Here is a 15,300-nt window from a genome sequence, read left to right on the forward strand (position 1 = left end):
TTGAATGGTAATTCTTAGCGTTCCTCCCACCCATTTTTACATCTGGTTTTCCTTTCTTTCTTTCCTTTCCTTTCCTTCTTTCTTTCTTTCTTTCTTTCTTTCTTTCTTTCTTTCCTTCTTTCTTTCTTTCCTTCTTTCCTTCTTTCCTTCTTTCCTTCTTTCCTTCTTTCCTTCTTTCCTTCTTTCTTTCTTTCTTTCTTTCTTTCTTTCTTTCTTTCTTTCTTTCTTTCTTTCTTTCTTTCTTTCTTTCTTTCTTTCTTTCTTTCTTTCTTTCTTTCTTTCTTTCTTTCTTTCTTTCTTTCTTTCTTTCTTTCATATGAATTAAGAAAAGCAAAAACCTGTGGAAATTTGGGCTCTACTGGAGCATTCTCTCTCTTCTCTAATAACACATTTTGTGCCCACAAAATACCCTCCAAATGGTGAAAATCTTTTATTTTAAACACCATTGTTTTAAAAAGCTTGAGTTGGAGGGGTTAACAAAAGGTCTCCATCCTCCTCCTCCAGCATCCCTTCTACAACCCTCTGAGAAATGACTGCCCAGTCACTGTTCCAAAGCATCCAGGGAGGGAGGACCCATTCCCTTGCACTTCAGGACAATTTTAATTCTTGGAAAGTCTTTCTTATAAAATAAACAAATGTGCAGCTTCCACGCAGTGCCCCTTGGTCTTTCTCTGGGTCAAGCAAACAGGTCTAATCTCTCTTCAGTGGAACAGTCCTTCAGATACTTGAAGCCGGCCCTCAGGTCTCTCCAGAGTCTCTTCTTTTTTACAGGATGCTCTCCCATTCCTTAATGTCTTTCCTAAAATGGGACTCCCAGAACCCAACACAGCTTTCCAGATAGCATCTAGCACAGTACAGTGAGACTCTCCTCATGTTGTACAGTATCTTTCAAGCAGGCAAATGCTTCATCAGCTTTCTAGTTCAATGTGACGTCACATTATTGACTCATGCTGCGCTTACAAACCACTCAACCCCTCAGGGATCTTTACCAAGATTATCATCTACACATGTTTCACCTGAATTTTTCTTGTGACACTGGTTTTAAAAACCCAAATGTAAGATGATGTATATAGATTTCTGTCTGGGTTTTCAATGTCTTTTTGCTAACTGGATTATCAACATGAGAGTTTTCCCTTCATCCCAGCCTTGTATTATCTATAGATTTACTCAGCTTTTTTTCAATGGCTCCACTCAAGTCACTGGTCAAATAGGGAAGCAGTTGGAGGGGCTCTGGCTACCAGGGGACCTGGGAGGAACGTTTGGGACAGAGAAGTCAGAGAGAATTGTGAAGACGAATGGCTTCTGAAGTCCCTACTAGTTAAAAATCAACTGTCCTCTGGTTAGCAGACCAGGACTGCCACAGAATATGCCCCCGGGGCATCATTCTCCCAGAGATCTTTCTCCAAAATGACTTTGATCTTTATGTTACTTATTTCAAGTTATCATCCTGAGAATAGAGTTGACACAGCCATTAATGATGCTTAGAGATTGGGAGCTTAGATTAAAAAAAAACATTTATTGCATATCTATACAACATTATGGGTGCTCCGTCATTATACCTCCATCATTATACTCGAACACTAAAACTGTGCATTGAGCTAACCTGCTGCTGCATCATTTACAGTGAGTTACATCTTAAAGGCAGAATTTGAATCCAAGTTTTCCTGACTTCAAAGGTGGTTCATGGTAACCTACATTTTGTTATTTTCCCCAATGTTGTTTAAACTATAAATTGCAATTAAATGCCATGAATGCCTGTTAAGTAAATGCTAAAGGAAAAAAGCACGTGATTCTAATGTCTTGGGAGCTGAGGTGAAAATGAGCACTGCCTGTGGTTGCCTAACTGGGATCATCTACTCTTCACTGGGAATTTCAGATAATTTCACATTATAAATAAATCTAAGTTACTTTAGTGCTGTCCAAGGTTCCAAGTAGGGGCTGGACGGTGGTTGGCATTTTATGAGTGAATTTTTTTGGCCCTGCCATCATTAGCTCTGCTCCCAATTATCAGATTCCCAAGCTATTCTTTGTGAAATTAAATGTATGAGTTTGCATATTGCAGCCCCAAGACTTGACACTACCCTGCTCCAGGGGTCACCTTCTCACTTCAAAAGTCTCAAACACAACTTTTAAAATATTGGAAGGCAGAGAAGAGACCCTCACACACATCCCTGTGTGCTTGTGTTGTGGTCACCCCAGTAGGCACTAATCAGAAAGCTAATGACTATGCTTTAAAGTTGAGAGGATTTCTGTGTCCTTGCTCCCTTAGGCTTCTTGTGTCTCTTCCACCAGCGTTTATAACTCCTTTTGGATGAGTCGTAAGGCTTTCTTCATGTTTTCTATTACTGAAAAAAAAAGCAAGGAAAGGTTGGATTTCTAACAAAAATGAAATATGCAGATTGTTTCACCTCTCCTGTGTGCCATCCCATGTGTACAGACCTATTGACATAAATAATTTGTGAACAGAGTCAGCTTAGATGGGGGAAAAAAACAAAAGTACATTATGTAAGTTTAAGGGTTTTAAAATATCATCAAAGGAATTGGGACAATTTGAATGTTACTTTCAAAAGAGTAAGGTCTTCATGGAGTAGATCGTTCAGGCTATCAAGATGGATAGGAGGGCCAATTTTTGCAGTTCCTTAAAGCATCATTCTAGTAGTAGTCAATGTGTGGGAATACTTTGTCCAAGGTGTTTCTTAATGCCTCCCTAAGAATAACGCTCCACTCCCTTACTTGCCTCCTCTCTACCCACTGCTTCAGCCCAGGGGCTGAAGGAGCTCATTTTCCACCAGACAAGCCATCAGCTTTGGGGTCAGACTATTTGGGGGATGGGCTAACCTTCCAACTCCATTGTACTTGATCAGAATGGGCCACCCTCCTCACCCCCATCCCTTCACCCTAAGTGCCAGACTCTGGTAGGCAACATTCTTTTTCTAGGCATGGTATCATGTTAGAGACCCATGTAATTTGGATGAGTTTTCTCAACAAGATTATCTTATCTCCTAATTTGTGGAAATTTAAAAATGATCAAGGGATCTTTCTTTCCCCCAAATCTCAAGGGACCCTGGAGCAGATACTTACACACTGGCAAATCTTGGGGTTCATATGTGTAGAGTCTATTAGAGTATCTCCCGGTGATGTCAGCTCTGACTGTTAAAGAGGGATCTACTCCAAAGAAATAAATGTATTATTATTATATAAGTGATGTAATTACAAAAGTACTCGGGACATGTGGTCTGGAGGAATGAGCTGATTTTCTGGTAGAAAAGGGCAGGGATTGCTCTATGTTGGTTTTTGTATAGCTAGCACAAAACATAGTGCCTAGAATACAGTGGACACTTAATAAATGCTGTTGACTGAATAATCTCTCAATTGCAGAAATATCTCATAGGATGAGAAAGTGGTAAAGGATTAATATGTGCCATTAATATTAGAGATGACAAACACCATGGCACAACAGGCTGTATAGATGGCCCACAATACCTCAGAGGGCAGCCAGAACCAGTAATTCCCAATGCAATTGGGGAATATTTATCAACATAAATAAAATACAATAAAACAGAGATAATAGTAATATAGAGTTTTTTAAGTCAACATGCTGCCCCTCAGGGATCCTTTGTACTGTTAGTGATTCCTAAATTTTAGAGTTTAACTCTACTAATTTTTACTATTGGAAGGAATAACCCAATTAGAGTTCATAGGGCCGGAAAGGACCTCAGAGACCATTTGGCTGATTCCCATCATCTTGTAGATGAGAAAAGTGAGACCCAGACTCTATTTACATTTAACTAAGGAAATATAAGTCAGTGACAAATGAGCTATTTTGAGATGGGTGAGGTTGATATCTTTCTACTGGAGACAGAAATATACTTGAATTGGAGCTTTTTTTTGGGGGGAAGAGAAGGAATACTTTAGAAATCTTAATTTGAAACAAGGATGCATTTGAAGTTTATTCACATGCATATGTGGATACCTACCCACAAACATGATTCGGGGCACATACTGCCCATCAGGTGACAGGTTCTTGTCTGTAGTTTCATGCTGGAGGGAAGAGAAGAAATTTGGAAAGATTAAAAAGGAGCTTACATAGTCATTTTTTTCTTTGTACAACTAATTGTTAAAATAGCATAAATTAATCAGGTTAATTTATAAATTATATGTATATAAATATAACTCATAATTAAATAAATAATACTATATTTAATTCATAAATTAATTCAGCTTTTGACTGAAAATAAAAATATATTAAAATAAAATAAATTAAAATATTAAATATAAAATATATTAAAATATTAATATTAAATATAAAATATATTAAATTAAGTTCATCTTACAGATGAAAACCACAACTAGTCTATGATAAATTTGCCTGAGAAATAAAAATAATAGTTTAGTGACTTGCCCAGAATCATACAGTTGGATATATTAGACATAGGACTTAAATCTGTCAGCTCTCTATTCTTCAAGCCCCACTGATTCTTAGATTTCATAGGTCATAAGAAACCAAATATAAGCATAAAAGCAAAACTCACCATTGGAACTTCCCATTGGAAATAAATCTAACATGTGGATTTCACCTACCATAAGGTTGAGCATGACAAAGCTAGTCTGGGCCATTTCCTGGATTTCATCACTGTTGGCAAAGGCCTTCTTTAAGGCTGAAAGGACAAAAGAACTTGATTTTAATAAATATCAGTTTTAGGCAACCCTTGTTCCTCAGAATCCTATTTGATAAGCATAGTTGTTTGATTTTGTATCTTGGAAGGATATAAGGTCAGACCTCTACCATCTACTTTCTCCTATTTCCTTTTTTTTTTCTTTTTTTTCTTTTTGCTTCTATCTCCCAATACATTATTTTAGTGCCAGCTATAAAAAGGATGATGTCTTATTTACAGATCTGTAGCTTCATAATTTCATGCCAGGGTAGATCAAAAGTTTATATTTCAAGTGGATTAATTTTAGATTTTGATGATTATTTCATTTATTGCTCTTTTATCCCCTCTACTCTTGCTATGAATGAGAGTATTTACTATCAACATGGGGGGTGGAGGCTGGTGATAATTGCCATATGTTTCTTTAGTCAGAGTAGAGCAGGGTGTACATGGTTTGCCTTTTCCAAGCCTAGTTTTGAGGACATTTTTTCCCTGAGGCAATTGGGCTTAAGTGACTTGCCCAAGGTCACACAGCCAGGAAGTGTTAAGTGTATGAAATCAGATGTCATGGTTGGTCAAAGCTGGTGCTCTATCCCCTGTGCCACCTAGCTGCCCTGACATTACATTCTTTAGAATTTTAATGGGAGTCTTGCTCCTTCATTTTTGAAAGCTCTGAAGGTGTGAGATGCCTAACATTACCTTGGCAATACTGGCAGTCCTCCAGATGATGAATGACCATCAGGGGCTTGTTACTAAACAAAGAAAATACAAATAGCTTCCGGTTAAGGCAAATACTCACTTTTGACCCAGGAGAAGGTACAGTGAAAAATTGGAGAATCAAATTTAATTTTAAGATTTAGTTAATTGATATACCAGTAGAAGGTAATCCCCTTGAGGAAAAGGACTTTTAGTTTTGATCTTGAGTTCCCAGTGTCCAGTAGAGCACTTAACACATAGTAGAATGCTTAATAAATAATTTTATTTGATTTAACTGACCTGAAAAATAAATGATGAACAAAATCAATAAATTCTAATTTTGATTTATAGATTAATTTAAATCCTCTTTAGAGATATCCAGGATAATTTTTTGAGGATACTCATTTCTCCAAAGACTACCTCAATTTTTGTGGAGAATTTTCAGAATAAGAAAGATTTTAGTCTTTCCAAAGAGATAATTAAAGTGATTCTTAAAAAATCAATCAACCATCCAATCAGTAAATATTTATTAAGCACCTACTACGGGTCCAGGTACTGTATTTAAGGGCTGGAGATACAAATCCAGCAGTGAAACACTCCTCGCATTCAAGGAACTCATTTTGTCAAAGAAGATGACATGTACACATATAAATATAAATATATATATATATATATATATATATACATAAATATGTACACAAATATAGAGCATGAAGGCAACACAGCTAAATGCAAGGTAGTTGGGGAGGGAGGGCACCAGCAAATCAAAAATGGATTAATAGAGAAAATGACACTTGAGCTTGATCGTGAAGGAAGTGAAAGTTCTTATGTATCAGAGGGAATGGATTCCAGGTATAGAGGCAAAAATGCAGATATGGAGATGAAATTCCCTGTGGGAGCAACAGAATGAAGACCAGTTTCTCTGGATTTAGTGGAGAAAAATGAGAAGGAATTGTTAGAACCTGCTCTTTCAGATTGAGATTCTGTTAAGTCAAATTTCTGCTTCCAGTTACACGAGGGATATTTGCTTGGTGACCCCCTTATCTTTTCATTTCTGCTAAAGAAATGAAAAAAATATATATATAAGTGCTTCACTCCTTTGTAGGCTACACAATCTCTAAGATACCCCTCAGCTTTCCACCTTTGGGACTTACAAGTACTTAAGTTCTTAGGGAAAATATGACTGGCCAAATTGAAACAACGCAACAGACTGGTCCAGGGCAGGTAGCTAGTTCTCTTGAGGGATTTGATTTCGACTGCTTGGAGCTGTAGGATTTAACAAGGACCAACAGGTGGGAGCCACAGGGAGGCAGATTTTGACTCATCACAAAGGAAAACTTCCCAGAATCACAGAACCTCGGAGCAGGAAGGGATGATGGAGCTCTCTAGTCTGAGTTTAAGTCCTCAATGCTCCCCCTCTTACACAGTCCCAAGGAGAACCCCATCCTCCAAGCTTTGGTTGGAGATCTCACTGAGTGAGAAGGCACACCTCCCAAGGCAAGCACATTCCACTTCTGAGTAACCATTTCTTAGGACTCTACCAGACTCTTCCTCATAATCCCTTGTTCCTCATGTATCCTTTGGGGCCAACACCCCTTTCTCTTGGCAGATTTTAGAGCACACATTATGGAGATTAGGGGTGTACTGCCTTGGCAATCTGGAAAGTCCATATAATCCATGGAAACACTTTTGGCCTTCTCTTATACCAGAAAAGTCTGAATTATTATGGTATTAAATGGTAAAATAAGCTCATATATAATACTGTACATATATGCCTTTCCAACCTTTTTCTGTGCTGTCTGCTGGCCTTTGCATGTCATTTGACATTTCTGCAGAACTCCCTCCAAATTCTGATTTAATTTCTCATACCAACCTATGATACATCAAAACCACAATGGGGAAAGTTGTGATGTGAAAGGGAAAACCATAATTTATAATAGCTATTCTACCCCTTCCCCATGCCTTACAACAAACCTTATTTTTTTTATTCTTGTATTTTATTATTAAAGCTTTTTATTTACAAAACATATGCATGGGTAATTTTTCAGCATTGACTCTTGCAAAACTTTCTGTTCCAATTTTTTCCCTCTTTTCCCCCAACCCTCTCTCCAAGATGGCAGATAGTCTAATAAATGGAACCTTATTTTCTTCAGACCAAACATCCCTAGTTCCTTTGACTCATTCTTATGTAGTGTCAGCTAGAGGCTCTTCATTATTCTACTTACCCTTCCCTGGTCTTTTTGCATCTTATTAATATCCTTTTTAAAATATGGCTTTCAGAATTGATCACAATACACTATGTTGTTGGACCAGGGCAAAATACACTGGCACCGTAGGTTCCTTATTCCTAGGGCTAATGCCTCTCTGAAGGCAAACTATTAGCTTTTGTTGGCTGCCATGTCTTACCATTGACTCATATTGAGTTTGGAAGCCATGAATATCCTTCCCCCTCTTGGTGACCCTCCCCCCACAGATCCTTTCCCTTCTCCCTACATGCTATTAAGGCACAGCTCCCAAAATTATATTTGGGAATTTGATTTCTTGGACCAAGTTTTAAGATTTTTCATTTTTATCCCTAATAATTAAAATGAAACAGGCTGACTTGAGAGTTCCCTTTATTGTAACTAGGGGGGTTTCTGGGAGAGACTTTTGGGGTAGTCTGCAGTGAGGATTAATGTTTCAAGCAGAAATTGGGCTAGACCTCTGAGGAGGGGAGGACTAATAAAGGTTTAAGAGTTGCACATCATGCACCAGCCTTGAATTCAGGAGGACCTGAGTTCAAATCTGGTCTCAGATGCTTAACACTTCCTAGCTGTGTGACCCTAGGCAAGTCATTTAACCCCAGCCTCAGGAAAAAAAAAAAAGAAAAAAAAGAGTTGCACATCATGTGTTTTTTATGCTTCATTTGCATTCTTAACATTTTCTGCATCACTTTCTTAAGTCTAGACAATCAACCGAACAATGAATCAAGATCTCGAATCTTCACAATTTACAAGGTGTAAATGTTCACCATGAAAATCTACCAAAAATCTAGTTGGAACTGGCTTCCAGCACAACTGACTCCTGAGATCCCTTCCCATACCAGGAGGGAACCAACACACGTATTTGTAACTACCTGTTTAATTCTGTCATTTAACGCCAATTAGAAAATAAATATAAATGCCTTAGATTTACCTTGCACATTATGCCTTGATGAGCATCAGAGTTTTGTGAAAACAGTAAAAATTGCCTTTTGGTACTAATCAGATATGTGGGGAGCATGCAGTGACTCAGGGAGGGAATAAGGTCTGCTTTGAGAAACTGTTTCTGAAGGTAGAGCGACATTGAATGTTAGAACTAGATTGTTTTTACAGTCACAGAGTCCAGGATTCTCATTTTAGAGATGAAGAAACAGAGGGCTGGAGCAGTGAGGTGACTTCCCCAGGGAGAAGTCGGGGGGTCAGGGTGTCTGATTCTCAGCCATGAATTACTCCAATGTAATTGTCCTGTTTTGGTCCTGTTTTTCCATCATTTGAGCAAAATCAATTTATTAAGCACCTACTGTGTACCTTAAACATTGAGAATATGAAGATCAAACTCCTCTCAAGAGGGACCAATTCTATCAGGAAAGACAGTATTCCTGGTCTCTCTTTGCTCCTGTCGCCTTTCTTTTTCTCCCACATTTCTGTCTGTCATATACCCATATCCATATCTCCACTCACAATTCTATCCCCCATCCCTCTGTTCCTCCCCCTCCTTCCCTTCTTTTCTCTTTCTTTCCTTTTCTGTCTTTCTCCCTTTTAATCATTCCTTCCCTTTTCCTTCCTCTGTTTCATATGATATCTCAAAAGCACTTTAGAATGGGTTCTTTACCTCTTCTTGGCTTGGAAGAGCCCCTCTTCATAAGTCTGTACCCAAGTGATGTCATCACCCCATCCTGAAGCAGAAACAGAAAATACATCGAACAAGCACTTACTGTGAAATAATAATGATAATAAGAACAAGTTATATTTCTTTTTTTTTTTTTTTTCTTTCCCTGAGGCTGGGGTTAAGTGACTTGCCCAGGGTCACACAGCCAGGAAGTGTTAAGTGTCTGAGACCAGATTTGAACTCGGGTCCTCCTGAATTCAAGACTGGTGCTCTATCCACTGCGCCACCTAGCTGCCCCCTTGAACAAGTTATATTTATGCAGCATTTTATGGCCACATACAAACACACACACACACACACACACACACACACACACACACATTGCCTTTCATTCTTCAGGCAGTGGGATATGGTGATCTTAATCTTTGAGGCAAAAGGTTTGGGTTGATTTTACTTTTATTTGGTCCCAAACAAAATGCTTCTCTGCTCTGAGCTTCAGTTTGTTCATCTACAAAATGGGGATAAATAAAGCATTGTTTATCCACAGGTGTGTTTTCAATCTTAAAATAAAAGAGAAATGTGAATGACTAACACATCAGGGAAGGAGGTGGCGGTCGTATTCTTGTACCAAGCTGTGTGATCCTGGGAAAGTCCCTCATTTCTGGTCTGTCCCTCATCTGTACAATGGGGAGGTTAACCTTGATCATTTCTGAGTTGTCTTCTCACTCCTATGGCCATCAGTCTATCATTTTCAAGGTGAAAGTGAGTTGACCACACAATTGGAAGGGGCTGATCTTGGACTCCAGATCTTGCCAGGGGCTCTTTGCACAATCCATGGAAACCATTCCACATCTCTCTGTGTTTCTCTGTCTTTGTCTCTGCCTCTGTCTCTCTGTCTCTCACTGTGTGTCTTTTTGTCTATGTCTATCCTTTTGTCTCTCTGTCTTTTGTCTCTGTCTATCTCTTTCTATTTCTTTGTCTCTGTCTCTGCCTCTCACTGTGTCTTTCTGTCTGTCCTTTTGTCTCTCTGTCTTTTGTCTCTGTCTCTGTCTATCTCTGTCTCTGTCTCTCCATCTCTGTGCCCAAAGCTTTCTCTATCACCAACTCTCTGTATCTGCCTCTTTTGGTCCTAAGTGCCCTTGATTATTCTTATGCATTTCTTCTCTAAAGTCATTATGGGAAAAATATTACAGTGTTTATTTTGTCTAGATCTGGAGTTTCAGTGATATCGGCGCTTCCAGTTGAGAAAACTCTCTTTATCCATGCAGACTGACACTAACTCTACAACAAGTATAGGTTTAATTGATTATGGCATTGAGAATTCAAATGATTCTCCTAAGATCATAGATCTAGGATGTATATAATGGAGGTAGAATTTGATAGGTTCTTCCTGATTCTGAAGCTATCTTTTCATCCATCGTGGGGTGACCTCTTATGCTTCTACAACCTGACTAACCAGAGCTCATGCTGGTCGGAGCAGCCTCAGTTGGACACCGAGCCTTGGCTCACGCTGATATCACCTTGGTTCTCTTTGGTCATTTTGGACAATGACCAACCAGTTACTATCTGACACATGTGCAGGAGTCGCAATTCAAGCTGGGGAAGCTCTATTGTTCCAAGGAGCTGCCCAGCTCACGGATGCTTCCCGTTTCCAGCCCCTTTGTAGCTTCACATAAAATGTCATGTGTTGGTTTGGTGTTAATTATATTTCTTTGAGATTCAGGTGGCATTTGCCACATTCAAGAAAATCTCTTTCACTCCCAATTTGCACCCCCTGCAATCTAAGTCAGACTGAAGCTTCCAAGGTCCAGATGGTGACTGACCGCCCAAGCTTCATAGAAATCCCCAGGACCATCCAGCCACAGATCAGGACGGATCTGGGAACTTAGAGGTCACCAGTTCAAGTCACTCATTTTCCAAATGAAGAAACTGAGATTCAGGAAGTGGCTTGCATGTTTATATGGTCAATAAGCATTGGAGGCAGAATTTGAATCCAGGTCTTGCCAATACCATTGGGCCACCAGGGCAGTGCTGGTTCCCACTTCTCTGGTACCTAGGGGGTGGAACTCAATTTCCTCATAAATTTTTTTTTCCAGTCTCTGCCTGTGACCTCAATTTATGGTCTAGCTGTGAGCCTGGTTTTGTGGTTTCCCTGCTAATTCTTTCTGTGCTTAAGGAGGACTGATCTTTGGCACAATTGGCACAAAGTACACAAGAAGTTTGACCTTGATCCCTGCCCTCCCTTCCAGAGGGTGTTCTCTTGCCCACTTTCTACATCATCTCCACTCACTTCCTTATTGAGGATCTTCCTGATGCCCCCAACTGCCTTGGTCTCAGCTAAAAACTCATTCCTCAGGCTCTTCCATTACCTCTCGTGTCCATTTCCCATTTCCTCCAAGCCACGCTCTTGACTGCCTGGCATTGGGTGGGATTGGGCTCAGGGAGGAGGACCAGAGCCTCAGTTCTTCTGGGCCATAGCTCTCTTTACCCACAATAGACTACATCAAGAGTTCCTTGGCAAGTGATATCCCGGTTGGACATGGCTGAGATGTCTGGCTATTGAGAACACTTTGTATAATAGTATGTGGATGAAAAAAGATGCAATTAAAAAACCTTCCTTCCTTCCTCCCACAACTGGCTAAAGAGTTTAGAGAAACAGGTTTCGTGTCACCCACAACCTCTGGAGAGAGTCTGAGGAGCTCTCTTGTCCTTTCTGACGGCCACGGTGAGGCTGGTAGAGAAGGTCACAAGCAGGAGGAGGGACAAAGCTGATTGTGACATCCTTTCTTCTAGAGGAACACGGCGAAGCCCTCGGTGACCAACAGGGTGATTGTGCACTGCAACAGGAAGGACGGTGTCAAGGGCTGATGGTCATCCTTTTAAAAGAGCCTACTTTATTGCTTTGGCAAAGAATCAATCAGGCAATCAACAAGTATTTAGTAAGCACCTACTATATTTCAGAGATTGAGCTAAGGGCTGGATACAATAAAAAGGGAACCAAAAACTTATAGGGGGTCTCAGCCTAATTTGGGAAACGACATATGTATTGAATTATGCACCCCCAAATCATCAGAGCAGATACAAGGAATGGAAGGAGGAGTAACCTCATGGAGAAAGTGGTGATCTGAATTTTAAGACATTTTATGTGTGATGTACAGACAGTGCAAAGGCATGGAGATAAGAATAGAATGTGCTCCTTGACCTAGAGCAAGAACTGTGGTAGACACTGAGTTTTCAAAGGCAAAAGACAAAGGCTGTTTCTGCCTTCAAGGGCATTCCTTCCTTTGAAGGAAAAGAGATGGCTTACCGTTTGAAAAGACAGACAAAATAAAGGCTTTCTGACATGGGACCATGTCAGAAAGCTCCCGATTCAAGACAAAATAGGAGCTGAGCTGAGGAAAAGGAATACACACTCTGGAGTAGTTTTAAAGGAGAAGAAATGCAGGGATGGGGATAGGAGTGGTGAAAAGGATTCTTCTTCATTCCATTCATTTGTAGCTCTCCTGTTTTCTGCCTCTCCTTCTGTGGATCATTTTAGGGCAAACTTTTGGAGTATGAGGATATCTTGATGGTGGCCAGAATTTTTAACACACACCCACTTTGAGACAGATAATATCACAGAACTTAGAATCTCCGGGTTCCTACCAAGCCAGAACTTGGAATCTCCGGGTTCCTACCAAGCCAGAACTTGGAATCTCCGGGTTCCTACTAAGCCAGAACTTAGAATCTCAGAATTCCTACCAAGCCAGAACTTAGAATCTCAGAATTCCTACCAAGCTAGAACTTAGAATCTCAGGGTTCCTACCAAGCTAGAACATAGAACCTCATGGTTCCTACCAAGCCAGAACTTAGAACCTCATGGTTCCTATCAAGCTAGAACTTAGAATCTCAGGGTTGGTAGGAATCTAGTGTCTTCTACTTTGTCACACCTAAAAAATATTCTCCTCAACAAAGAAAGCATCGTCAACCTTGGGCTTGGAGACCTGCCCTCATGTTCTCCCCAGATCCCCGTGAAGTTGAATGTATGCTCTTCTGAGTCAGTCCATTTCACTTTGGGAAAGCTAAAAGTATTATCACTTTAAAGCAATAACAACCACCACCTACCTCAAGTCTACATTTGTCTCTTTGTGACTTCCCCTCCTTACTCCCATTTCTGCCTTCTAGGACCAAGCAGAGCCTGATCTCCCCTCCAAATTTAATGATCAAGACAGTTCACTTCCCTGTCTCTCCCTTTCCCAGACTCAGTGTTTTCTCCTTCAGCTAATCCTAACAAAGCCCGTGCTCAATGCTCTTTGGCAATCATGTTGACCTGCCAGTAAGATGCCCTTCATAATCTTTGGTGATCCAAATGATCACAACTGGACCCTCTGCCTTTCCCTTCAAAGCTCAAGGATAGACTGGTTTTGTTTTCTGCCTTCTTGACTGATAGTGAGCTGAGGTCCACTCGCCCTCCCAGATCTTCCTCTGCCCAATTCCTCTCCAGCTAGGACATTCTTGCCCTGGAATTGTGGGGCTACTTTAAAAAAACTGAGCGTGACTCTACATTCATCTTGATGACTTTGCACCTTGTTTCAGTACATCATTTTTACCTTTAAACAATCCATTTCTCTTTTCTGAGTTCTCATGGGATTCTGCTGCCTTCCCAGACTAATGCACAGATAGATTAGGTGAAGGAAAGTTGTTAGTAAAGTCTGATGGCCGATCATTATGTGCTCAGCCTCCTGGACTAGAGACTCCCCTTCACCCCCCAATACCCCCTAGATTATCTTCTATCTTCTTTGAATGATTTCTTTATGGAACATAAAGGTTGCAAAAGTAGCCAGTCCCCTAAGGATGAGGAGGATGCTTACATATCATCTACAAGCCATTTCCCTCAAATAATCTGGCAAAATACCTCTCTCACTCAAACATCAAATATTAAATACAAATATTTGTCTTAAATATAAATATTAAATCAAATATTAAATAGTTTGACTCCCGAATAAAAGGCCTGGAAACTTTTGCTTACCTTATTCAATCAGAGCTCCTGGTAGCTTTTTTTCTCTCTCCTGAATGTGTCCCCTTCAGGATGGGTGAGGATTTATAGGCCCAAAAGAAACACCTGATCCCCAATCCCACCTTTGTGGTGACAAGAGCAGATTCACCTGCAGAGTTCCAGAGTGTGATGTGTCTGAGAATCTTGGTGCTCTTCTCCCCGGTTCTCATGCCTTCCCAAAGGGAACTTGTCTTTCTCCCTCTCTTAATTCAGATCAGGTGGCAGCTCATTAGAAAGCCAGATCTCCATTGTGGGTCTCCTCGGCCTCCCCTCCCCAAGCCCCAACCTCGAACAGCCTGTTTGGCTGGAGTTCAATGGAAAAAGAAACCAGCAGTTGAATGATGGGCTTCTCTGTACACCATTGTTCCTGGGCATGGCTGAGCTCAGTGGGCCTTGGAGATTGGCCGGAAAGTGAATTAATTTGTGTAATTCTGCCCCAAGGAATGTAATGAATAGCTGCAGGCAGATTCAAAAAATATACCTTAGAAGTAAAAAACAAACAAAATCAAAATGACTTTTTCTAATTCTTAAACTGTGTTTAATAGCCCCGGGATGGCATTTATGGACCGAGCTCATTTCTCATTTTCCTTAGAGCAAAATGAGTTATTGGGGTGTGATTTTTTTCTCTTTATGATTCTCACAGTCACACGTGGTCTGAGAAGGGAGTGCTGGGGTTCGAGTCACAAAGACTCGCTGGATTGAGAATACGACTTTTGTTATTTTTTACCTGTGTGATAGTGTGTGGCCCTCCATGGTCTCCTCTGTAAAATGAGGGCGTTGGAATGGGGCCAGTGGTCGCTGGTCGGCTGACCTTGGAGCTGGCCAGCAGAAACAATTACTGAGCTCATACTAAAAATAGAAGTAAAAAAGATGGATCCTGCCCCTAAGGGCTCCCGTGAGAGTGGTGGAAGAGCAGATGTACAAAAAGGGCATGACGGCTTGTTTATTTGGGGGAAGGGAGCTGCCTTCCCCAGAGACAGGGTAGAAAGGGGGTCTGCAGAGAGCGTGAGCACGTGGGAGTCCCCTCAGATGAAGGTCCAGGATGGAAGAAGAGGCTGTTAAGGAAGA

At 40.5% G+C, this 15,300-nt stretch overlaps 1 protein-coding gene across 2 annotated transcripts; it reads right to left on the reverse strand.

The window, feature by feature from the left end:
• Positions 1 to 532: 532 nt before the first annotated feature.
• On the reverse strand, positions 533 to 14,590 carry AGR3 (anterior gradient 3, protein disulphide isomerase family member). 2 transcript variants are annotated; one of them, XM_074267151.1, is made up of 8 exons: positions 14,342 to 14,590; positions 11,876 to 12,034; positions 9,201 to 9,264; positions 5,352 to 5,404; positions 4,582 to 4,658; positions 3,978 to 4,041; positions 3,082 to 3,165; positions 533 to 2,345 (listed from the first exon to the last, which is right to left on the reverse strand). In XM_074267151.1, exons 1-8 carry the CDS (start codon positions 14,400 to 14,402, stop codon positions 2,296 to 2,298), a joined length of 612 nt encoding a protein of 203 aa, XP_074123252.1. In that variant the 5' UTR covers positions 14,403 to 14,590; the 3' UTR covers positions 533 to 2,295. The 2 variants fall into 2 exon arrangements, with proteins under 2 accessions (XP_074123252.1, XP_074123253.1); XM_074267152.1 differs by having other exon boundaries at positions 536 to 2,345; positions 14,206 to 14,583.
• Between the last annotated feature and the right edge of the window lie 710 nt (positions 14,591 to 15,300).

The sequence above is a fragment of the Sminthopsis crassicaudata genome, chromosome 5 (genome assembly GCF_048593235.1).
Source record: "Sminthopsis crassicaudata isolate SCR6 chromosome 5, ASM4859323v1, whole genome shotgun sequence".
NCBI classification, from domain to species: domain Eukaryota; kingdom Metazoa; phylum Chordata; class Mammalia; order Dasyuromorphia; family Dasyuridae; genus Sminthopsis; species Sminthopsis crassicaudata.

Coding starts and splice junctions, on each gene's coding strand:
- AGR3 (XM_074267151.1), bottom strand. CDS start 14,402: ATGAGAACCGGGGAGAAGAGCACCAAGATTCTCAGACACATCACACTC. Junction 5,405..9,200: donor CTCTTCCAAGCCAAGAAGAG/GTAAAGAACCCA, acceptor TTCTTTGTTTAG/TAACAAGCCCCTGATGGTCA. Junction 4,659..5,351: donor GGACTGCCAGTATTGCCAAG/GTAATGTTAGGC, acceptor TTGTCCTTTCAG/CCTTAAAGAAGGCCTTTGCC.